This window comes from Sminthopsis crassicaudata, chromosome 3 (genome assembly GCF_048593235.1).
Source record: "Sminthopsis crassicaudata isolate SCR6 chromosome 3, ASM4859323v1, whole genome shotgun sequence".
NCBI lineage: Eukaryota > Metazoa > Chordata > Mammalia > Dasyuromorphia > Dasyuridae > Sminthopsis > Sminthopsis crassicaudata.
The window spans coordinates 490,455,699-490,479,570 of NC_133619.1; the positions used below are offsets into that span (position 1 = coordinate 490,455,699).

The 23,872-nt window shown below is 43.2% G+C and overlaps 1 protein-coding gene across 6 annotated transcripts in view; it reads left to right on the plus strand.

Moving 5' to 3' along the window:
- The window catches only part of IGSF9B (immunoglobulin superfamily member 9B), a 64,687-nt gene extending 41,826 nt beyond the window's left edge, over window positions 1–22,861 (plus strand). For 2 of the 6 annotated variants that reach the window (XM_074303765.1, XM_074303766.1), the window contains exons 15-21: window positions 131–215; window positions 3,813–3,974; window positions 4,731–4,776; window positions 5,834–7,483; window positions 16,733–16,854; window positions 17,523–17,591; window positions 22,480–22,842. In XM_074303765.1, coding sequence (XP_074159866.1) covers window positions 131–215; window positions 3,813–3,974; window positions 4,731–4,776; window positions 5,834–7,483; window positions 16,733–16,854; window positions 17,523–17,591; window positions 22,480–22,688 — 2,343 coding nt within the window. In that variant the 3' untranslated portion in view covers window positions 22,689–22,842. Of the gene's footprint in view, window positions 1–130; window positions 216–3,812; window positions 3,975–4,730; window positions 4,777–5,833; window positions 7,484–8,007; window positions 8,323–9,251; window positions 9,298–16,732; window positions 16,855–17,522; window positions 17,592–22,479 lie in introns of all 6 variants that reach the window. The other 4 variants (XM_074303767.1, XM_074303768.1, XR_012488335.1 and 1 more) reach the window with 3 other exon arrangements.
- The last annotated feature ends 1,011 nt before the right edge of the window (window positions 22,862–23,872 follow it).

Consider the following 23,872-nt stretch of genomic DNA (forward strand, 5'->3'; position numbering starts at 1 on the left):
TCTCTTTTCTCCTTCTCCCTTTCTCTCTATTTCTGTTAATCCCAACTCCCTTGTTTCTGAGAGGGCCTGAGGCAGGATTAGTGGTGGCCAATCAGCTGACAAGGTATTGTCCTTTGGGGGGGTACTCTAGGACACTTGGTACGAGTTCCGAGTTCTGGCTGTCATGCAGGATTTGATCAGTGAGCCCAGCAACATTGCCGGCGTCTCCAGTACAGGTAGGTTTAGAGGGGAGTGTCCTTCCCTCCACACATACACACAAGGACCTCGGCACCAGAGTGAATTTAGGGGTCTCTAGCACTCAAAACTGAGAGAGGCTGGGTGGGAGAGTGAGGAAGAGCCTGAAAAGAAACAACAGAAACTGTTAAATCCCTCTGAGGCCATTTAAATCCTTTTAGTTTCCATTCTGGATTGTACTTTAACACAACCTAAACAGATAGGTATCTGACCTATTCTTCATGACACCCACAGAAAGAATTTCAACAGTTTCCCTCATTATAGAATCTAATGATGTTAATTGGTGTTTAAATTAAATCTTGCTTCCTTCAATTTAAGTCTCTTTTTCTTTTGAAGTCTCTTAATGATGGGGGAAAAGTTCTTTTAACTACTCAACAAGTATTTATTGAATACCGTGTATAATATGCCTCCTTAAAAGACAATTAGGCTTGTTTTGCAAGAAAGTGGTTACAGTCATTGTTCTCTTCTTTTTTCATTACCCCAGCTTTCTTCAGGCTAAAATAATCCTATTTCTTCAGGTTTTTATTTATGTGCATTGTTTGCCAATAGCCTGCTTTTACACCCTTCTCAGTAGGCTTAAACAGAGGCTTTCCCTCCTGCTTCCACTTTCCCTCCCCTAAGCAAGGTTAGAGACCTTGGAATGGAGATAAAAGACCTTCTAGCTAACCGACCTGAAGGCGGGTCCCTTGTAGCACTATCCTTGGGGCAAAACAGGGGAAGAGTCCAGGCAGTGCAAACACTTGTTCATCAGCTGGCCTGGAGAACCCCCTCTATCTCATCTAGTGCAATTGTCTAATTAGGGCTCCAGCCTTAGCTGTCAGAACAGAGCACACCTCCTGCTTGGCGCAGCCCCAGGGAGAGGAGGCCCAGAGAGCAGGGTCAGTGGGGAGCAGGCGCGTTGGCAAGGCCAGAATACAGACTTGGGGTCTCTCCGAATTGCTCTGCACTCAGCAAGTTTAGATGTGGCTCATTTGCAGCCTGACCCCTACCTAACCAACCACTGGGATTGCCTTTAATATTTTACTGTAAGACCAAGAAGTTTTGTCTAGTAGATCAAAATTCTATCTCCCCCCCTCCATTTTCCAGACTTCATTAGTATACTTGTCATCAATCAGGATATGCTATGTCAATAATACATGCTTTATACTGCTATTAAGGAGAAGCATGACATAGCAGATAGACAGCCCCGAGGGCGGAGAAGACTTGGGTCCAAATGCCCTCCCTGGCCTATTTGACTGTTTAACCATGATCATCTCACTTCATCTCGACAACTCTTTAATATAAATTGCACAAAAGGTGCAAACTGCACTGGTGGAGAGAATGTTCTCACCTGAGAGTCCCTATATCAATGAAATCATGAGTTCAGTCCCTATTTCTATACTGCCACAATCTAACCTGAATCCAAAGTTTGTATTTGAAAATGTGTATTTATTCCCAATGGAAGAGGCTTAGGTGCCTTTGTATCTCTTGTCCTCCCCCCCAAAATGTGGGCAGCTGAGCGGTGCAGTGGATCTCCCTGTTAAAATCTGGCCTCAGTCACTTACTCAGACTCTAAGTGAGTCATTTAACCCTGTTTACCTCAGTTTCCTCATCTGTAAAGAGCTGGAGAAGAAAATGGCAAACCACTCTGGTATCTTTGCCAAGAAAATCCTAAATGGAGTCAAAGAGCTGGACATGAGGAAAAATTGACTCAACATTCCCATGCAGCAATTGGTAAACTCCTTCCTCTAAGCTGTTCATTCTGATCCTCACGAAACCCATCCACTCATTCATAGAGAATAATTTCATAGGGAATAATTTATTCATTTACTAAACTTTTAAAATTCTTACAGCGGACATTCAATACTTCCGATATGCAAAAGTGTCTACAAGATGTTAGGGGAGATAGAGAGGTGAGTAAGCATAACATAGATTCAGAATTGTACATTAGCTTTGAGGTCAGCTAGTCTAACCTTATTTTACAGATGAAGAAACTGAGACCCAGAGATATTAAACAGCTTCCCCAAGGTTACATTATTACTGGCAGAAGTCACAACTAGAATCCAGATCAGATTTAGAGCTGGAATGGATAGTTAGAAGTCAGTCAGTCCCACTCTCTTATGTTACAGATGACTCTCTCATTTTACAGATGAGAAAACTGATCATCCCAGAGGTCAAGTGGTTTGCTCAAAATCACCCAAGTCACACTAGCAAAGCTAGAATTTGAATCCAGATAATACTAAGTTCATATTCAGCATTCTTACATCACATGGCCTCCCAGTACAATTCCCTTTCCACTAAACTAAAATTGTGCCTGTATCAGTAAATATGTAACTAATAGCAAGTAGTAGCCTCTGCCTAAAATAACAGCATTATGGCTATGTGTTTTTCCCCTTTTTTAAAATTCTTGTACACTCAAAGAATCTTAGAATGTTAGAGCTGGAAAGGATCTTAAAATGAAAAGGTCTTCCACCCAGTGCCCTCCTTTTACATGATTTCTTTTGAGACTGACATAATTTCTTACAATATTTGGGTTTATGAGGCCAGAGTGATTTGTGTGGCTAAGTGCCAAGTCTATCATGGCTGAAATTTTTTTTACAATGATTAGAAGAAGATTGTTTTAAAATATAACATTATGATCTAATTAATCTGACTTCTGTGAGACAGTCTGATCTGTTCATTTCATAACTCTCATCCTTGTTTACTTTTTCTTTTCTGAGTTGAAGGATTTTTCCCCATTAATCCATATCTTTCCTCTTGTCCCCAGAGTACTTTTCAGCTCAAAAGTCCAGAATGCCTTAAAAATGAACAAATAAACAAAACAAAACAATACTCCTCCTATCTTCTGTCTTCTTGTTGTGGACCACAGATTTGCAGAGATAACAGAAGAAATTGCTTTTTAAAGATAAGATTATTGTTCTCTGGGAGCAAATAATCTAGTGAACTGATAAAACTAGTAAACGAATCAGTATAATTACTGATTATCACAACTCCAGTTAGAATGAGATTAAATAAATGTGGGGAGTTAAAAGTTCTGTCCCAGAAGGCTAGCTTCTCAAAAGGCTGAGCTAAGAATAAAAGACTGATAGAGCAGAGGAGTCAGATGAGTCAGGAGTCTGAATGAAACTGTTGAAAAAATGGAATGGGCTACCCTAGGAGATAATGAGACACCCCCCCCCCCTTGGAAGTGGATGAGCACTTTTTAGGAAAGTTGTAAAGCAAAAGAGACCCAACTAGATAATATGCGAAGTTTATTCCAACTGCTTCTTTTAGGTGCTTTGAGATCAGATGAATTAGAAATTACTTTCAGGTAGGAGTGTCAGGAAATGCTTCAAGTATTATTTGACCTGGGACTTGAAGGATTCAGGGAATGTCAATAGATAAAGATGTGGAGAGCATTTCTGATACGGAAAATGATGAGAGCAAAATGGGCTTTGCTTGGATGACAATAAATAAGTGGTCCAGTTTGTGACCGGAAATAGTATCAGACAAATCTTACTGCTCAATTCTACTGTGGTTTCTCATAAAGATAGAGAAGAATCCTGGCTAGGGGAAGGTGCAGAAAATTTGAGACTCATGTGTTTCTTCTGCCTCTGCAGACATCTTCCCACAGCCTGATCTGACGGATGATGGGCTAGCCCGCCCTGTGCTGGCTGGTATCGTGGCAACAATCTGCTTCCTGGCAGCAGCCATCCTTTTCAGCACTTTGGCCGCCTGCTTTGTCAACAAACAGCGTAAGCGCAAGCTTAAACGCAAGAAAGGTGAGTGGTCTCTTGGCTTCTAAGGACTGGCACACCCGCTGGGCCTGGTTCCAGGGACCTCCCCTCTTTTTCCACTGGGAAAGTTGGCCCTTCAGCATGATCTCAGTCATGGACATGCCTGAATCAGAACAGTACAACTGTGGATTCAACCATCAATAAACAGTTATTAAGCACCTACTATATGCCACACACTGTGCTAAGGGCTAATGAAGTTTACTTAGCTATAACATAGAAAGAATATTTTATAAGGATACCTCAGCACTTGGCTTGGGTGGATGTGGCCCCTTTTGTTTCCATATGGAAATGTGTTTGGTAAGTAGGGCAGAGTATGGTGACTTGAGTAGCCTTGGGATAGCTTCTTGGAAAAAGGAGAGTCTACTAAGGTAGAAAGGCTTGATAGTGAAGTATCAAGTAATTTGAAATGTGGGTATAAGAGAGTAGGGAAGACAAGAAGGGCCAATGGGGAAAGGGCCAGTGGTGGAGGCTAAAGGTGATGGAAAGAATTCCTTTTGTGGAGGTAGAGTCAGGTAACCTGGGAAAGAAGTCTACCCATATTTTCTGGCTTCCCTCAAATGGGGACTGAGATCAGGAAGTCACTGGAGAGTTGCCAGTTATAGTAAAGAGCTCACTCTTTGTACTGTGGCTCTCCCTTCCTGAGGTCTGGGACCCTTTGCCAGCAGTGAGTGGCACTGTGGCTTATGGCTTCTGTCTGCTGTGTCTCTCAGACCTCAGCATGTTGTCTCCATTTCCTTCTAGATCCTCCACTCTCCATCACTCATTGCAGGAAGAGCCTGGAGTCTCCGTGAGTATCTCCATGAAGTATGAAAAGAGTTTGGGGTAGAGAGGACCAGTGAGAGAGGAGTGTGTTCCTTCTTGCTCTCATTCTTAGGGCGTTGAAAGAATTTCATTGGAATTTGGGGATCATTTTAGATATCTTTCCCCAGCATTTAAACATCTGGCCTCATCTGGCACTCAGTAGTATCATAAACAGTTCCTGATGTTGACTCTTAATTTTAATTATCAACATGATTCTTGTCATAGTTTCCAGTCATTCAATATTTGGCACTTAGTAGGCATTTAATGTTAATGTTTGTTGAAGGAATGAATGAACAAATAACTATCTACAGTTAGCACTAAGCTATCTACTCTAATGGAAGGGAGCAATGGTGTAAGTAATCCAAATTAGTAGATAATCTAAAAACCATTTCTCTTTGGCCATGGGAATGCATGCATTAATGTAACTTTACTCTTCCACCTAATAGATTTACTACTTTGCTTAAACTAGTATTAAAAATAAGTTTATATTCTCCAAGCAGATTGACAATGTGTATATGGGTTTATCTGGAGGAAAGGGGGATGGATGAGAAACATATACCAACCAAGTCTTGGGGTAGAAAACAGTCTAAACATTGGACATTTTCAGTTATTATCTAAAAAATAAGAATCAGCCTGGTATGAGCTGGCCTCTGACTTAGGATGACCTGGGTTCAAGATTTGCTTGTGACACATACTGGCAGTGTGACCCTGACCAACTCACTCACCTTGCCAGTGTCCTTTAGTGTCTCTAAGACTATTGCAAAAATCATTGTGATCAAAATTGGTAGAGGGACTTTCTTTGTTGGAATCTGCCCATGTGGATGAATTATAGGTGGGAACTTAAAAAAACAAAAATAAAAAGAAGCTAGTACTCATGCAGAAACTGGAGCTGGTTATAGTACCTTCTTTTTCACTCTCCCTATTTTGGGTGCTATTGTGTAGGGTGGGGATAGATTGGCCTGAAAGGATAAAATGGTGATGCGATAAGGATTCCCTATTCTACTTCCTCTCCCCCTCACTGTGCCCTTTGCCTCTTTGCTCAGTTTATCCTCCGGAAAAGTGAGCCCTGAGAGTATCCGGACACTAAGAGCCCCATCAGAATCCTCCGATGACCAGGGCCAACCCGCAGCTAAGAGAATGCTGAGCCCCAGCCGGGAGAAGGAGCTCTCCTTATACAAGAAGACCAAGCGGGCCATCAGTAGCAAAAAGTACAGTGTAGCCAAAGCGGAGGCGGAGGCGGAGGCCACCACCCCTATCGAGCTCATCAGCCGTGGCCCTGATGGCCGGTTTGTGATGGATCCCACCGACATGGAGCCCTCAATGAAGAGCCGGCGCATTGAAGGCTTTCCCTTTGCAGAGGAGACTGACATGTACCCGGAGTTCCGTCAATCAGATGAGGAAAATGACGACCCACTAGTGCCCACCTCGGTGGCTGCCCTCAAGTCTCAGCTGACCCCTCTGTCATCCAGTCAAGAGTCCTACCTGCCGCCACCAGCATATAGTCCCCGGTTCCAGCCCCGGGGGCTGGAGGGTCCCAGTGGTCTGGAAGGTCGGCTCCAAGCCACAGGCCAGGCCCGGCCCCCAGGCCCCCGGCCCTTCCACCATGGCCAGTACTACGGTTACCTCAGCAGCAGCAGCCCTGGGGAAGTGGAGCCCCCACCCTTCTACATGCCTGAAGTAGGCAGCCCCCTGAGCTCCGTCATGTCATCCCCACCCCTGCACACTGAGGGGCCTTTTGGTCACCCCACCATCCCCGAGGAGAATGGCGAGAATAACTCCAACAGCACGCTGCCCTTGACTCAGACACCCACGGGAGGCCGCTCCCCAGAGCCATGGGGCCGACCCGAGTTTCCTTTTGGTGGCCTGGAGTCTCCAGCCATGATGTTCCCCCACCAGCTGCACCCCTGCGATGTGGCAGAGAGCCTGCAGCCAAAGGCCTGCCTTCCTCGGGGACTGCCCCCCACCTCCCTCCAGGTGCCCGCAGCCTACCCGGGTATCCTATCTTTGGAGGCACCAAAGAGTTGGGCAGGCAAGTCACCTGGCAGAGGTCCAGTCACAGTGCCCGCCGCCACCAAGTGGCAGGACAAACCTATGCAACCTCTGGTGAGCCAAGGGCAGCTCAGACATACCAGCCAAGGCATGGGCATACCGGTGTTGCCTTACCCCGAGCCGGCCGAGCCCGCGGGTCATGGCGGCCCAAGCACATTCAGCCTGGACACCCGGTGGTATGAGCCCCAGCCTCGGCCCAGGCCCAGCCCCCGGCAGGGCAGGCGAGCCGAGCCCAGTTTACATCAAGTGGTGCTACAGCCCTCGCGGCTCTCGCCTCTGACCCAAAGTCCCCTAAGCTCCCGAACCGGCTCCCCAGAGCTCGCGGCCCGGGCGAGGCCCCGCCCTGGCCTCTTGCAGCAGGCAGAAATATCGGAGATAACCCTACAGCCACCCGCCGCAGTCAGCTTCTCCCGCAAGTCCACGCCATCCACGGGTTCCCCTTCCCAGAGCAGTCGGGGTGATAGCCCCAGTTATCGGCCGGCCATGGGCTTCACCACCCTGGCCACTGGCTATCCCTCCCCGCCCCAGGGCCCTGCCGGGCCTGCGGACAACCTGGATGTGTTCGGACAGACACCCTCCCCCAGGAGGATGGGGGAGGAGCTGCTCAGACCAGAGCCCCCACCAACAACCTTATCCACTTCAGGGTGAGTATGCTGTGGCTGCCCCCTTCCCCTCCTCACCTGGTCTACTACCTTCCCCCCATTCCTTGCCCCTCCACTCCTCTCATCAACCCAAATGACAGGGCTCGTTTGGACATGCTGCAGCATCCCTTTGGGAGACGAGTTCTGATTGGTAGAGGTCAGGGTGTGGCCATTGGCCATTGGCAGAGGGAGGGGGTCACCTGTTCAGGCGCCTAACCAGTGGCGTGAGGGATTCCTTTATCCACCTATCCCACCAGAGCTTTAGGAGGCATTTAAGGTCACTGGGAGTGATGGTGGGAGTAGTTGGGGTAGAGGAAGGGGTGGTCTTAGTGCTGGTACTTTAGCTCGAGAGACCTCTTGTGTGTGTGTGAGTGCTCAGTCACTTTCTCTTGGAGTCAAGGACTTCTTCCCCTTCCCTGTGAATCCACCTGGTCCTGGCATTGGGGGCGGGTGGTGGGTCCAGGGGAAGCCCACCGAGTGTCTCCCACATTCCTTTTCTTCCCGGCCCTTCCTCCCTTGCGAAGCAGGACCCTGGAGCGTGACTTTCCTGGATCACCAGGGCAGGGGCCTCCTGTCCCCAACCTCCTGCCCCTTAGCAGCCCTAGCGTGCACCGGTCTCCAGTCCCTGTCCCTACGGCCTCTCCGAAAGGGATGCTGCGGCCATCAGGCTTGGGGGCTGGGAGGAAACACTCAGGCCCTGTCAACGGCATGCCAGGAGCCACACACCCCACCCCCACCCGCGCGCCTGGCAGGAAGCTGCAGAAAGACAGACAGACAAACAAGCTCCCGCGATCGGCCCGGCAGAAAGAGCACACCCTATACTCTAGCGGCTGGTATTCCAGGTACCAGAGTCACCCCCAAGACACCTGTCTGTGTCCATCTTCTTCCTCTTCTGCCTTTTCCTTCCCTGGCCCTCCTTTCTTCTTTTCTTCCTCTTCCTCTTCCCTTCCTCACCCTTACTCTTAATCTGTCTCCTCTGTCTGTCTCTTCCTCTCTTTCCATCTTCTTTGGGCTGCTCTGACTTGCCCAGAACAGCCTGCTGAGTCTGTAGTGTGTTTTTGAATCCCTCTCCCTCTCCCCCTCCCTTTCTTTCTCTTCCTCTCTTTCTTCCTTTCTCTCTTTCTCTCTCTGGTTCCGTCCTTTGGTCTCTTTTCTTGAAGTAACCGCCCGTTGGAGGGGAGCTGGAGAGTACCCTGCCCCGCCCTGCCCTGCCCAGCCCGGAGGAGCCTGGGGTGATCTTAGGAAAGACAGAGAGGTGGTTGAGGAGGGGAGACTAGCTCTCTCCTACCTCCTACACGTAGGGACCCATGTTTCACTCCCACTCTCTGGTACCTGGAAGTCTCAAGCCTTACCTCCCACCCTCAGCACCAAGCCTGGCTGCTGCTGGTGGGAGGAGAAGGGAGTGTTGGGGGTTCAGGGAGAGGTGGGGGAGAGCCTGTAACTGGGCTGACCACATGCAACTTCCTGTGGCTTTGGAACCCCTGTTATCTAGAGATGCGCACCCCCACCCCGCCTGTCTCCGGTCGCAGGAGATGCTGTGCGTCGCAGCTGTCGTCTGTGCTTTGTGCAAGCCTGTTCATCTGCTTCGTTCCATCTTTCCCCGTTTGGTTCTCTGTCTCTCTCCCTTCCTGTCCTGTCCCACTCCCATCTTTGGCCTGCCTTATTGGTTCTCGGCTCCCCGTGCTCCTCTTCCCCTTCCCTCTGGGCATGGGGGGTGGTCCCCCGCTGCGCTGCTGGTGTTGATAACTGCTTTGTTTCTGATTGATCTCAGCTATCTGGGCAGTGTTGTCGAGACAAGCCTCTCCTCAGCTCAATAGGTAAGGGAGCTCCGCGAACACCCGGCTGGGGCCGGGGCGGGGGCTGGGGGGAACGAGCGGGAGGATGGACAGACTGACTGACGGGGCTTTGCCAGGGCCATCGCTTCCTTTAAAGGGGAATTAGAGGGGAAATGCCTAAGCAGATTCCCTCTGGTTACCCCCATCTTTGGGGAGGTAACTGACTCCTTCTGCCTCCCTCCTCCCTATCCCCTTAGCCCACCTGCCCTTGGCTTCTGAGTTCTCCACTCAGGACTGCCTCAGAGTCTGCCAGGTGGAAGGAACGCTAGGGCTACCTCAGTGTAACTTTTGGCCTTCCCACCTTCTACCCCTCTGCCCCTTGGGAAAGTCTCCAGGATAGATTTCCTGATTCTAGGAACCACCTTCCTCATACAAGGGCAACTTGCCCACAGCATGTAAAAGCAGTCCTTTGGGAGTCTGGATGTGCCATTTAGGTCTAGACTGCATGGGATCTGCTTTGCATCTCTCTATCCTTGGAGGACTCTGGGATCATTCAGGCACCCTGCTTAGTTCTTTGTCCCAAGTTTCCAAAGAAATGTTAGGTATGGCTACTAAAAGACTTGTCTCTTCCCCTGGAAACCTCTCCCCTTTCAGGCTCCTTGCTGAAATGTCCTCCATACTTTTCCCTTTAATTTGGCCTCTCTGGCCTAGAGCTGTCTCAGCTCTTTACCATGAGTGATAGCAATTAGTGATAGGTTTTAGTGATATCTTTGCCCTGGCAGAGATACTTGTAGGGATACATGGCTGACAGCAGGGCAATATTCCCATTTTGTGTTCCTTTTCACTACTAGCCTACTCTCAGCCATATATACATGTAACCTCTTTACTAGGCAGGCATGTTTACAATTGCCCATAGCCACAGGACAGCAGTGCTACTCACTTCAAACCCCTCAGCAGAGAGGTTTGTGGAGGGGGACTTTTGGGTGCTCACTAAGATAGGACCTTGGATCTACCCAACCAGAGATAATTTTTTTTTTTGGGGGGGAGGCAGGTTCTGGGACTGCCTGATTTGGGACTTTCTTCTCTCTGGTAATTAGAAGAAGCTCTCCACCTTCTGCTCCTGATCTGGCTTTACTCCTCCAAATAGGAGGCCCAGGGTTAAGGTCATTTGAAAGGATCTGGAGATGCTAGAGAGATGCTACCAGGCAGAGAAGAAACCTCTTTGATCATGGGCTCCCTTCTTTCCAGCCTTAGGCAGTAGTTTAGAGAGCAGCCCCTGTGACCAGAGTGCTCTAGATAAAGGCACCCTGGATTTCTCCTTTTCCAGAGTTAGTAAGAGTGAGTGACAATCTCCAATCAGAGAGGACTGAGGGTTAATAAATCTCTTTCAGTCATAAGAGTCATCTCTCTTAAAGTAGATTGACTTGCCATTTCTTTATGATCTGGGACTATAAAGTTGTCAGCAACCAAGGGTGTTGAAATTCTGTGTGGGGCCAACTAGGTGTTATACTACAGTCATTAAGCATAGGTGAGGGTACTGAAGAACTAGTGGAATGCTTTATGAAATCACCTGCCCCAGGGGCCTTCTGCCAGCCTTGTGTACCAGAGTTTTCAAGCGCCTGATTGAACTGTCACCCCCTCCTCTCCTTTTTCCCCTGTGACTCCTTAGTGTTCTTGCTCCAGAGCATCTCTTGGGATGTGGGAGCCTCTGGGGACCAGCTCAGCTCTCACTAGTTTCCCAAGAGTGGTTCAGCTCTACTATTATTCCAGATAATACAAGGAACTTGACTACCCCTCCATAGCCCCATTTTCTGACTTTCTTCACTAATTTCTACCATGTTCTCCTCGGGCCATGCTGATCTGTGGCAGCTGAGATGCCATCTCATTGTGCTGGCAAACTTAGAAATGGGGCTTGTGAGCATGCTAATGCTTTCTCCCCCTTCCCCTTGGTTCCTCTAGCCACTTCTCTTCTTCACCCAGGAAATACCTCCAACCTAGGGCAGCCTCCTGCTGCCTTTCCAGGCTAGATACCTCACAGTTTTGGTGGGTGGCAGGAACCAAGCTCACTCTCCTACTTGCACTCTCCTGGGGAATGGGGCCATTTGTTTATCTCTAGGTTCCCCTTTAAAACTGTCTTCATGCTGTGCATGTGTTTCCACTTGGTCTTGCTTAGAAGAAGTTGTGACATCTCTTGTCTGTGTTCGTTCTTCCTCTTTATTACTCCTCTTCAGCCCTGTGGTCGTTTTCTCTTTGCTTCTTTACCGTTCCCTCTCCTTTCTCTCTCTTTCCAACTCCTCTCTCCAAATGGGGAGTTGGGAATTGTGTAGTGTGGATCAGTCATTTTTCCAGACTTATTTTCTCAGCTCATTCTTTATCACCAGTGGCACCCTCCTCCCAACTCTCAGACTCTCTTCTCCTAATTCCTGTATCAGTTAATCATGACCATGATGTTGCCATGTCCTAGCAATGGGTTCAAAAGCTGGTATGTGAGCTCCTTCTCTATCAACCAGGATCCCCTTACATTGTTTGGTAAGCCACACAAGAGACCTGTCCTAGGCTGAACCTTTTCTATTGTTACATCCTGGCCATGTCCATCCTTGTTCTCAAACTTCAGATTGACCTTTTGTTTGGAAAGAAGCTAGAAGCCATCAGCTCTGAGCCCTGAGAATGAGTCTTTAATTTTAGGGTCAAGAAGTTCTTTTTTTCTGAATATTATAGCCCAAGTCCTTAATTTTGGAATCAGGAAAGAATTAGGAACAGGATCACTCCTATCTCTCACACATACATATTCATATAGTCATTAAATGGCTACATACCACTCTGTGGTTATGCAAGGGACTCTACATCTGAATACTTGGCTTTTTTTCTGGTGTTATTTTGAACAATTACATTTTTTTTTTTTTTTGCTTTAGTTTCCCTATCTGTAAAATCAGGTTGCTAGGTTACTATCTAAGTTGTTTGGGAGCCACGAAGAAGAGTCAGTATCATATATCATGTTTTACAGTTTCCTCTAGTTGTCTTAGTGCTGGAGGATACTCAAAAGATAGCTTGTGCTGTGTTGAGTTGACCTTGAATCTGAAAAAGATCTCATTGGCCTAAGTAGAATTCATCTTTGTTCCCTTAACTTTTAAAAGCCCACCTCAGCTACTTAAAGAGAGCTCAGAGAGAGGGCTGCTGTAGGAAAAATGAAGCTCCGGAGCCTTCATTCTGTTTATTGTGAATCTAATTTCAAAGAGCTCCGTAGTCTTGGTGAGTTAGAAATCCACATAGATTAGATACCTTGGATGATCAGGAAAAAAAACAAAACAAAACAAAACAAAAAAAAAAACCACCTAACTTTTCTCTATGAAAAGAAGAGCTGCTTAAAGTTTTCCCGATATCACAGAGACCTCAGGCTACTTGAAAACCAGAAATAAGACATACTTCTCTTTGGAGGAACCAGATCTAAAATCTATTTTGACTGGACTCACTTGTTGGGGTCACATCTCTTGGAAAGTTTTGGCTCCACAGTAGAATATTGCTCATCTAAAATTCCTTTAAAATGTTTGTTTTTGAGATACGTCAGGAATTGAGTCTGTAAGCTCTTTGGGAGAAGGGATTGTGATTTGTTTCTTCTTTGGATACCCATTGCTGAACACACTACTCACTATGGAGTAGAAAATTAATAAATTCTTGTTGAATATAATTTTTAATTCTACCACTCCAAATTTCTCTAGATTCTTAGGTAGGACTGAGCTAGGCATCTAGGAAGGAGTCTCCAGGAAAAGCTTTATTTTGCTTACTGATTTTAAAGGACTTCCAGTGTTCCAGGTGGATACCTCTGGAACACAGCTGATTTTGGCTGTAACCTGTTTCTTTTGTCTTTTCTTTATAATTTGTTGTTATTGTGGGTAGCTATTTTACCTTTCCCCACTTTAAATTCCCCATATTTGTTTTTTTCTCTTGCAATGAGACTAAGTTAAGGAATCCCAAAGAATCTTATCCTGTTATATTTTGGTATTTGAGCCCAGAACCAAGAGAAGAAATGTGTAGACAACAGGCATCCTGGAATGGTTCAAGTTTGACTGTCTCACAAGTGGGAATAGGCTTAACTTTCTGTTGTCTGTAGATAGAACATCAATCAATTTTCCATCTCCCTGGCCTATTCTGACACTTGCTGTTGCAACAGAAATGTTTTCTGTGACTACGATACATCATAAATCAGATACAATATGCAGGCACTCAGATTTTTCTCTACTGAAGTTTGTGACCTCTTTCCTTTTGCAGAATCAGCATTTGAATTGAATGGGGAAAATAGTTCTAAAAGAGGTCCAATTTAATTTTAAAAATGGTGAATGTTTGTTGAATTGAAGAACTAATTGATGGTTGATCTTATAATTTTGCCCATTTGGGAAAATCTATGGTTAATAGGCTATAGATGGACTTCTTTTTTAGTTTCTATTATGACATTGTGACTTACTCTCATTTAGATGTGGATTCACACACACACAACTATCCCACTTATTGTCATTTGCCTGATCAAACCATGTGATCTTTTACTTTGAAGACTGATTCTGATGAAGCCTTTCAGGGTGGGAAAACAACATTACAGCTGGGAAGGGAAGAAAGGGGTTTCTAATCCTTCTCCTTTAGAGGTGGTGGTAATGTGTGGGTTTGGGGATGAACACTGTGTTTGGTTCCAATTTATCTGCATCCCCTATACCTCTTTTAAAATGGCCTGCTGCCCTTTTTAGCTGTATAGGAACTTAGGGGACTACAGTCCTAAACAAAAAAGGAGCTAGAATCATAGTAGGGTGCATAGTCAAGGCTGTAGAGATCATAACCAATAATAATAATGGAACATAAACAGCCTTGAACCAGCAGTAGGAAATCTGATTTCTAGGCCTAGTTTTGTCACAAATTTACAGTGCTATGTTGGACTAGCTACAATGTTTCCCATGATCTGGATCTCAATTTTCTTATCTGTAAAATGAGTCTCAAAGTCATCTTCTAGCTCTATGATTCTCTGCCCACCATACATCCATTGTCTTCTTGGTAAGCATATGCCGTGTCTCAGGACAAGAGCCATCAAGGAAGATACTATGTAGTGCAGGGGAAGGAAGGTTGGATTTGACATTTAATTGTCAGAGTTCAAGTTCCTTCTCTGAAACCCTGGGGGAGGGTCATTTAATATTTCTAGGCCTCATCTGTAAAATGAAGGAACCTTGAAGGTCCCTTCTAACTCCAAATCTGTGATCCTAAGAAAGTGTCTATATTAGCTGATACATTAAAAAAATTATAAGACCAAAGTCATAGACTTTAGTGAAATGTAAGCTCTTTGAGGGCAGAGAAACTGTTTTTATGATTGGTATATACTTCCTTACCCATTCTAGGTACTTCATAAATACTTACTAAATTAAATTCAATAAATAACTAAAGGAACTTCTTACCTTCTCTTTAAAGCAAAACAGGTAGAATTATTCCTCCCCAATTTAATACATACTCATCTAACTTCCTATAATGATTCCTTTTATAGTGCTTTTGATGTTCATTTTAACCAGATTTCACCTTTAGAAAAAATTGTGGAGAGATATTGTAGGCATGTACAATAAGGAAATATCCCATGTTCTATAATTCTTAGGAAGCTCTGTCATTGGATAGCACATCCTGGGGTGGTTCAAGTTTGAACAAGTGGGAATGGGCTTAACCTTCAGTGTACTATTATCACTCAGAAATTTTTGTCTGTAGATAGATTATCAATCAATTTTCCATCTCCCTGGCCTATTCTGACACTTGTTGCAACAGAAATGTGTTCTGTTACTATGATACACTATGTGTCAAGCACAATATGAAGGCACTCAGGTCAGATTTTTCTCTACTGAAGTTTGTGACTTTTTCCCTCTTAGCAGGTCATAGAACCCTTGGGCCCATGGGTGTGAAGGAGAGGGGACAGAAAAGAAAGGTTCTCCCTTACTCCCACTATTTTCCTTGACCTATCTGTAACCCTTATCAATTGGGTGTTCATTGGATACTGACTGATACTAGATGAAAAGGGGTTTGCTTAGGTTTCCAGGAAGGCCATTGATTTCACACAGTATAAGTTAATAGCAGAGCTTAATATAGACAGACATCTGCCAATGGCAGTGGTCTGAACAAATTGGAAACACTTTGGTTAAAAAACAGAGTTATATAACAGAGAGAATGCTAGTCTTGGAATCAGGAGACATGGGCTTAAATTAAGCTTCAGGTGGTTATTAGCTGTCCTGTAGCTGGGCAAGTCACTTATTTTCTGAGAGTCTCAGTTTCCTCTTCTATTAGATGGGGTTAATAATTTGGTGACTGACTACCCTAGAGAGTTGTGGTGAGGAACAGCTTTGCAAAATTGTCAAGTGTTATATGAAGTGAGTTGTCTGCTGTATGTTATTGTATTGTTAGCCCTTATCTATGTGAGTTTTTGTTGTATTGTTAATCCCCACATGTGTGAACTACTGAAGTTTGTGGTTGTATTGTTGGCCTTCCTTATGTGAATTATTGTTGTATTGTTAGCTCTTCTATGTGTGAGTTATTGTAGTTTGTTGTTGTATTGTTAGCTCTCTATATGTTAGTTTTGTTGTTTGTGGTTACTATTGATCCCTTTCCCCCACCCAGCTCCCTGAGTCGTGAACAGGACTTCCAGAGACCTCTGGTTCATGTGCTCCACTCCCACCTTTTTCCCCTCATTAATGTGGATAGCTAGCTATGGCCAGCTAAAGGTTAAGAGGATCCCCATTACACAGAAGTGTTAGCATCTGGTGGATGGTTTCTGCCTCTGGCTGCTGCCTCTGTGGCCCACCTGCAGTCAGATGGCTGTGAAGAAGCCTCGTGGGATAGCCTTGGGAGCCCATGGCTTCTGTTGGCTGTGGTGTCTCTCCCTCAGCCTTGGGGCTGCCCTTCTCTGGAGGCTGGGGGAAGGAGGAGCACAGGGCTGCATGCAGTCATCTGGTGGGGTTACCTGCCATCAACTCCACTGCGCCTCTTGCCTTTTCTCCTAGTGGGCTTTCTTGCCAGAGACCCAGGAACTTCAGATACTGGAGCTGCTTCTCTCTCTCTCACCTTTCATTTCTCACGGCTTACGGGCGATGCTGAAGGGGCGCTCATGGTGCTAAAGTCAAGGTTTCTACTTTTCAGGACCTTTGATTCTCCCACAGATTGGTGTCCCTCTACAGGACCTTGCTGGAGTTGGGGGCTCAAGAATAGCTGGCGCTGGTTGCAGAATTCTTTACCTTCCTGGAGCACAGGAAGGGAGGGAGGAGGTGCAGATGGACATGGTGGTGGGGAGGTCTTTTTAGTGGAAAGACAGGAGTTCAGAAGACAGCAAGGAGAAAATCCAGACTCTACAGAACTGCTCTCTGCTTCCAGATGGGGCAGCCAATTGCCTTCACTTCTTGAGAGGCTCACTCCTCCTGAGGGAAAAGTCAGAAATGCTGACCAGCATTTATCTGTCTTTCCTCCCTTACAGAACACATCCATCTGCACCCGGGAATTCTGCTGCACCTGAGAGGCTTGAAGCTCTTAAATACCAACGGATAAAGAAGCCCAAAAAGTCAACCAAGGGCTCCTCGAAATCCAAAAAGCGATCCGGTGAGTTACGGGGAAGAGTTCTATTCTTTCAGTTCTCAATATGTGGGTGTTTAGCCTAAAAAAGAAAAAGTTAAGGAGGTCAAGAGACTTGTGTTCACATTTTTGAGAGATTGCTGTGTGGAAGAGGGAGCTCAGACTTACTCTGTTTAGCCCCAATGTGCAGCACCAGCAGTGCGGGGTAGAATTTATTTTAAAAGGCACATTTAGGCCAAGAAATTAGGAAGGACTTCCTTAACAGGTTAGAGGTGTCTAAAATGGAATGGGCTGCCTCCCAGATGAAGTTTTCCTTCTCCTTAGCGGGATTTTCAAGCAAAGGTGAGATGACCACTTGACAGTAAAGATTCCTTTTAGGCGTTAATAATAATAATAATGGTATCTAGACTATATTGTAACACATGTAAAATGTATGGGATTGCCTGTCATCAGGGGGAGGGAATAGAGGGAGGGGGGGATAATTTGGAAAAATGAATACAAGGGATAATATTATAAAAAATATATATATAATAAAAAATTATTAATTTAAAAATAATAATAATAATAATGAAGATAATGATAACTAGCTATTATATAGCACTTTCAGGATTGCAAAATACTTTAACATAATTATTATTTTATTTTGTCATTATCAATCCTATGAAGTAGATGCTATTATCACCCCCATTTTACAGGTGTGGAAACTGAGACAGATGGAAGTGAAGTGACTTGTCCAGAGTCAACAGAGCTAGCAAGTGTCTGTGGTAGGATTTAGCTCAAGTTTTTATTGAATCCAAGTCCACTGCTCTATCTACTTTTTTGTTGTTACTGTTTTGTTCTTGTTGATTAGTTGTGTATGACTCTTTGTACCCCCACTTGGGGTTTTCTTGGCAAAGATGTTGAGTGGTTTGCCATTTTCTTCTCTATTCATTTTAGAGATGAGTAAACTGAAGCAAACAGGGTTAAGTGATTTGCCCAGAGTCACACAACTATTAAGAATTTGAGGCTGGATTAGAATCCAGGTCCTCCTGATTCTAGGGTTGGTACTTAATCCACTGTGCCACCTAGCTGCCCCATCTATCTATTAAACCACTTAGGAATAGATGAGATAGATGATGGCTAAGGTAACTTTCATTCTTCTTTTTAAAAAAATTAATATTTTATTTTTTCCAGTTACATAGGAAAACAATTTTTAACATTTGTTTTTTAAAATTTTGAGTTTCACACTTCCAGTTGATCAATGATGGACAGAAATAACTATACCCAGAGAAGGAACACTGGGAAGCGAATGTAAATTGTTAGCACTACTGTCTATCTACCCAGGTTACTTATACCTTCGGAAGCTAATAATTAATGAGCAACAAGAAAATAGTATTTACACACATATATTGTATCTAGGTTATATTGTAACACATGTAAAATGTATGGGATTGCCTGCCATCGGGGGGAGGGAGTGGAGGGAGGGAGGGGATAATTTGGAAAAATGAATAAAAAAAAAATTTTGAGTTTCAGATTCTCTCCCTCCCTTCTCTCCCCATTCCTAGAGAAGCTAAATAATTTGATAAATTATACATGTATAATACATCTATATTAATCATGTTGTAAAAGAAAACACAAAAAACTCCCCAAAACAACTCAAACCCAAGAAAAATAAATAAAATTTAAAAACCCAGTATGCTTCAATCTGCATTCAAACTCCACCACTTCTTTCTTTGGTGGTAGATAGCATTTTTCAGAGTTGTCTTGGATCATTGTATTAGTGAGAATAGCTAAGTTATTCATAATTGATCATGGCATAATATTGCTATTATTGTACACGATGTTCTCTGTTTACTTCACTTTGAATCAGTTCATAGAAGTCTTTTTGGGTTTTCTAAAAACATCCTGCTCATAATTTCTTAAAGCACAATGGTATTCCATCACAATCATATAACCAAAACTTGTTCAGCCATTACCCAACTGATGGACATCTCAATTTCCAATTCTTTGCCACCACAAAAGAAGTGTTACAAATATTTTTGTACATATAGGTCCTTATCATTTTTGACTTTTTTGTGATGCAGACCTAGTAGTGGTATTGCTGGGTCAAAGACAATGCAAAATTGTATAGCCTTTTAGGCTACAAATTGCTCTCCAAAATGGTTGGGTCGGTACATAATTCTGTAAAGTCTTTTTCAGTGCTTAAATTCTGTGATTCTTTTTTCCCCACTATTTAGTCTGTCAGTTTTGAGATCCTTTCCTGGTTATGATGTCATTGTGAATTCTGCTTTTAGATTCCATCTGAACTGAATTCTCCAGGTTTCCCCTTGTGTGAGGCTCTGGGCATTTTCTCTGGCTGTCTCCCATGCTTGGCATAGTTTCCTTTCTCATTTCTGCCTTCTGATTTCTGAAATCTCAGCCAAAATCCCACCTTCTACTAGAACATTTACCCAATCCTACAAATTCATTATTTCTTCTTTATTCTGAATGTAGCTTATTTTTTATAGTTGTTTGTATGTTGTTTTCCTCATCAGATTGTGAGCTTCTTGAAGATGGGGGAAGTCTTTTTCCTCTCTTTCTATCCTCAGTACTTAGCAAAATGCTTTATAAATTTTTTTACTAACTGACCCTGTTTTGAGAATATATTTACTCTTTACTTAACTGTCCCAGCATTTCAATATTTCCAATGTTAATACTGGAATTGATACAAGTCTTTTTGATTCTTGGAGAGTATTGTGGGATAGATTCAACTTCTCTTTTAATTCATATCATTTCAGAGGCTTGGCTCATCTTTGTTCCATAGTGTCTTCTCCTTAGCCCATACATTAATAATTTTGTTGGATTGTGGTCCATGTTTACCCAATAAGATTTGAAGAATGCTAGGCAGACGTCAAAAGTGAAGCCTAAGTAGCCTAATGTAGTTACGCTAGTGTAGCCTTATACTGACAGGTCTAGATACCTCTGGGGACTTTGAAAAATGCTCTTTTAACATTTAGCAATCCTTTTACTTTTTCCAGGGACTTTTGATAAATTGGTATAAATTGCTAAAGAAAATCTTGATTAGATGAGGGATTTTCAATCTGGAGACCATAAGCTTTTTTTCCCAATATATTTTGATAACTATACCTTTCTGGATTTCTTTGAGTCTCAACTAAAAACTTACTTTCCACAGGAAGCTTCCTAATTCAAGAGCTTTCCTCTTTGAAAACTTCCTATTTATCTAGTATATAGCTTGCTTTGTATATATTTGTTTGCATGTTGTTTCCCATGTTAGAATGGAAACTGCATAAGGGCAAGGATTGTCTCTTGCTTTTTTTTTTTTTTTTTTAATATCCCCAGCACTTAGCACAGTACCTGGCACATAGTAGGTGCTTAATAAATGTTTAATGAATTGAATTAAATTTCAATATAATTTGTTTTATTTAAAGTCTTCTATATTTTATTTTATGCATTTAAAAACTTTTTTTTTCTGATTTTTCTAATAATGGTATCTTTATTAGACTGCCCAAAAGGTTGTGACACAAAAAAGTAAAAAAAACATTTCTGCATGAAAGAATCATACACTTATGTCTCTGGTAAATAAAGTACTTATTTAAGTAAGGGTGATAAACCAAAAACAATCTTCAGGGGAACCATCTGTTTTGAGAAGATTGTGGCATTCTCTTTCATGTAAGTTTTCTGCAGTGAAGTCACACTTATTTTACAGATGAGCTCAGGAATCAGAAACTAAAATTCCATCTCTAAATGGAATCATACAGACATCCCCAATGCTGATTATAAGGCTCAGTCTCATGTGTTGAGGATTAGTTGAAGGAAATGGAGAAGAGAAGTTTTAGGGGGGAACACATAATTGCATTTTTTAGATATTTGACACAGACAAGAAGGATCAGAATTAATCTGCTTGGTGGATTTCGAGATAAACCTGGAAAGATTTTATATGAACTGTTACTGAGTGAAGTGAGCAAAATCAGGAAAACATTGTACACAGTAACCATAACATTGTGTGATATTCAAGTATAATTGATTTAGCTCTTCTCAGCAATACAATGTTTCAAGGCAATTCCAAAAGACTCATGATGGGAAACACTATCTACATCCAGAGAAAAAAATTTGAGGGAGTTTAAATACAGGTTGAAGAATACAGTTTTCACTTTTTTTCATGTTTTTTTTTTTCTGTTTCTTCTTTCATAACATGACTAAGGCAGAAATATGTTTTACATGATTACACATATCTAACATATATCAGATTTCTTGATATCTTGAGGAAGAGAGTGAGGAAATATGGAGGAAGAAAAATTTGGAACTCAAAATCTTTTTTTTTTTTTTAGTGATTAAATTTTTTTTCAAAATCTTTTTTAAAAATGAATGATGAAAATTGTCTTTACAAGTAATTGGAAAAAATAAAACATTATTAAATTTAAAAAGACAATCTGCTTGGTCCCAGAGGGTAGAATTAGAACCAAAGCTTTTGTTCTAAGGATGTGCATTTTGACTTCAAAACAAAGAACTTTATACCAATTAAAGCCACCCCAGAAATGGAATTATCTGCTTTTTTGGGCTGTGAATTTTCAGTTAATATATAATCCAGACTCAGTCCAATTTAACAGAGAAGAGCATTGTGTTAGATACAATGTTTAGACAAGACTTAGTGCTTGCCTTCCTGCAGTTTATGGTCTAGCACTTAGGGATTTTGTAGAAGAGTTCAATGGTTCATAGGTCACAACTGCACTAGATAATCTTTGAGATTTTTAAATTCTCTTAAATTCCAACATGCACACCTCTTTGATTTATAGATCAACATGGTGAAAAGATTCAGGGAGTTTGCCAACATAACTTCTTAGTTTCTTTCCAGTTTTGTGATGCTTTTGACTCTTGGGTTCTTAGGGTTGATATGAGTCATGCCAGTCAAACCATTGGTTTCTTTGAAATTTTCAATTCAAGATGCTTATACTGCTTCTGGGTACAGGACTGTTTCAAATATTCTTGTCACCTGGATTCACAGAGACTATAAACTGAGAAAGATTACATTTCTTTCTTTCTTTCTTTCTTTCTTTCTTTCTTTCTTTCTTTCTTTCTTTCTTTCTTTCTTTCTTTCTTTCTTTCTTTCTTTCTTTCTTTCTTTCTTTCTTTCTTTCTTTCTTTCTTTCTTTCTTTCTTTCTTTCTTCCTTCCTTCCTTCCTTCCTTCCTTCCTTCCTTCCTTCCTTCCTTCCTTCCTTCCTTCCTTCCTTCCTTCCTTCCTTCCTTCCTTCCTTCCTTCCTTCCTTCCTTCCTTCCTTCCTTCCTTCCTTCCTTCCTTCCTTCCTTCCTTCCTTCCTTCCTTCCTTTCTCACAGTTAGGAAGTGTTAAGTGTCTGAAGCTGAATTTAAATTCAGGTCTTCCTAACTTTGGGGCTTCCTAACTTCTATCCATTACTCTATCTGCCCCCCTCTCCTATATTTTCATATAATCTCGCTTATATTAGTGGGGTAGGGTTGCTGGTTGTCTGAGTCAAGGAAGAAGAATTCTGTATTACAGAAATCTCTGGCTTTCTCAGACTCATTTGACCCTATTGCTCCCATATCAGAAATCTAGGGGAGAAGACTGGGCTGGACAAGGGGAGAGGTGAGTAGATGATATTACCTCCCACTTTCCTTCTAACGATGCTTCTTTGTTTTGCTTTTCTCTTCTCCCAGACGGTTCTGCTTCCCAGGTTCAGCAACTTCCTAACTCTCAGGTACTGTGGCCCGACGAAGCTGTCTGCCTCCGAAAGAAGAAGAGACATTCTCGTCCTGATCCCTTTGCCCGCCTCTCAGACCTATGTCATCGCCAGCTTGCTGAGGATCAGACAGCCATTCTCAACAGTGTGGACCATGATGACTCAGGCCACGCCACCTTGCTGTAGCTTAGCACCAACTGTAAAGGTTCTAAGGGCAAGAATGATTAGGGGGATGGGGAGCAGAGGGGAAAGTGATCTATAAGACATATGTGGGGGGGTGGGGGGTAGATAGAATGGGTTTGACTGACATGGCATGCGGGTAAATTTGCTTCTTCCATCAGTAAATGGCTTGCCTTGAATTTTTGTTATGGGAATTGTGCAAATCTTTACTCCAATCTGGACCATTTCCTTCCTCTTCTCCTTTTGGGCAAAATTCTCAAACCCTTGGCCAGTTGGTTTCACTCACAGGGCAGAGGGAGGGATGGGAGAACTGTGAGTGGAGAGTGTGTAAAGTAATTTGGGAGCAGGGAAAGAGCTCCCTAGATAGATTTTTCTCACCTTTTCAAGTTAACCTTTGGGAGAGTTAAGGAAGAAGAGGAAGTTAAATGTCTCCATTTCTCTCCTCCTCTTTTCAGTTTTTCAAATCCTGGAAGATGGCTGGGTTTCCCATCTCTCCCTCAACTTTCAAGCTTATTTTTATGTATGTATATATATATATATATGTATACATATATATATATATATGTATACATATATATATGTATACATATATACTATACATATATACATGTATATATATATATACACACACATGCACAGAAATACAGATCTATGTGATGTGTATGTTTCTGTATGTATACAAATATATATATATATATGTATATGATCATATTGGTGGGTCATATAGATTTAAGTGCTGCAGATTTTTCTGTGATGTATGAAGGAGATGAAGGGGGAAAGACAGCTGACAATTGAGTATCTGTGGGTAGGATGAGCATGGGGGTGAATGGGATGCTCCAGTGTCTGTCTCAGGATTATTCCTCCACATGTTCCTGGCAAAATCTATCATTTGTCTTTGCTACTTTATCTAAGGCAGAAGAGGTATGGACCATTGCTATGTTTGCCAACCATCATTCCTACCTCCCCCCTTCCTACTTTTCCTAGCCCCTAGGTAAAGGAAATGTTATGGCAAGGGGCCTGGCTGGTATCTTCCTTCCATCCACAGTCCAGCCAAGGCTCCTGAGGCTCAGACAGGAAGGCCTCTAGGTACAAACTCCATCTCATTCTTCATTTCCTCCTTAGTCTTTCCAGGGCTCCAGGCCCTGTGGCTGAAGGGGTCCCTTGCTTGACAGCCTGTCTACTGTGCTGAG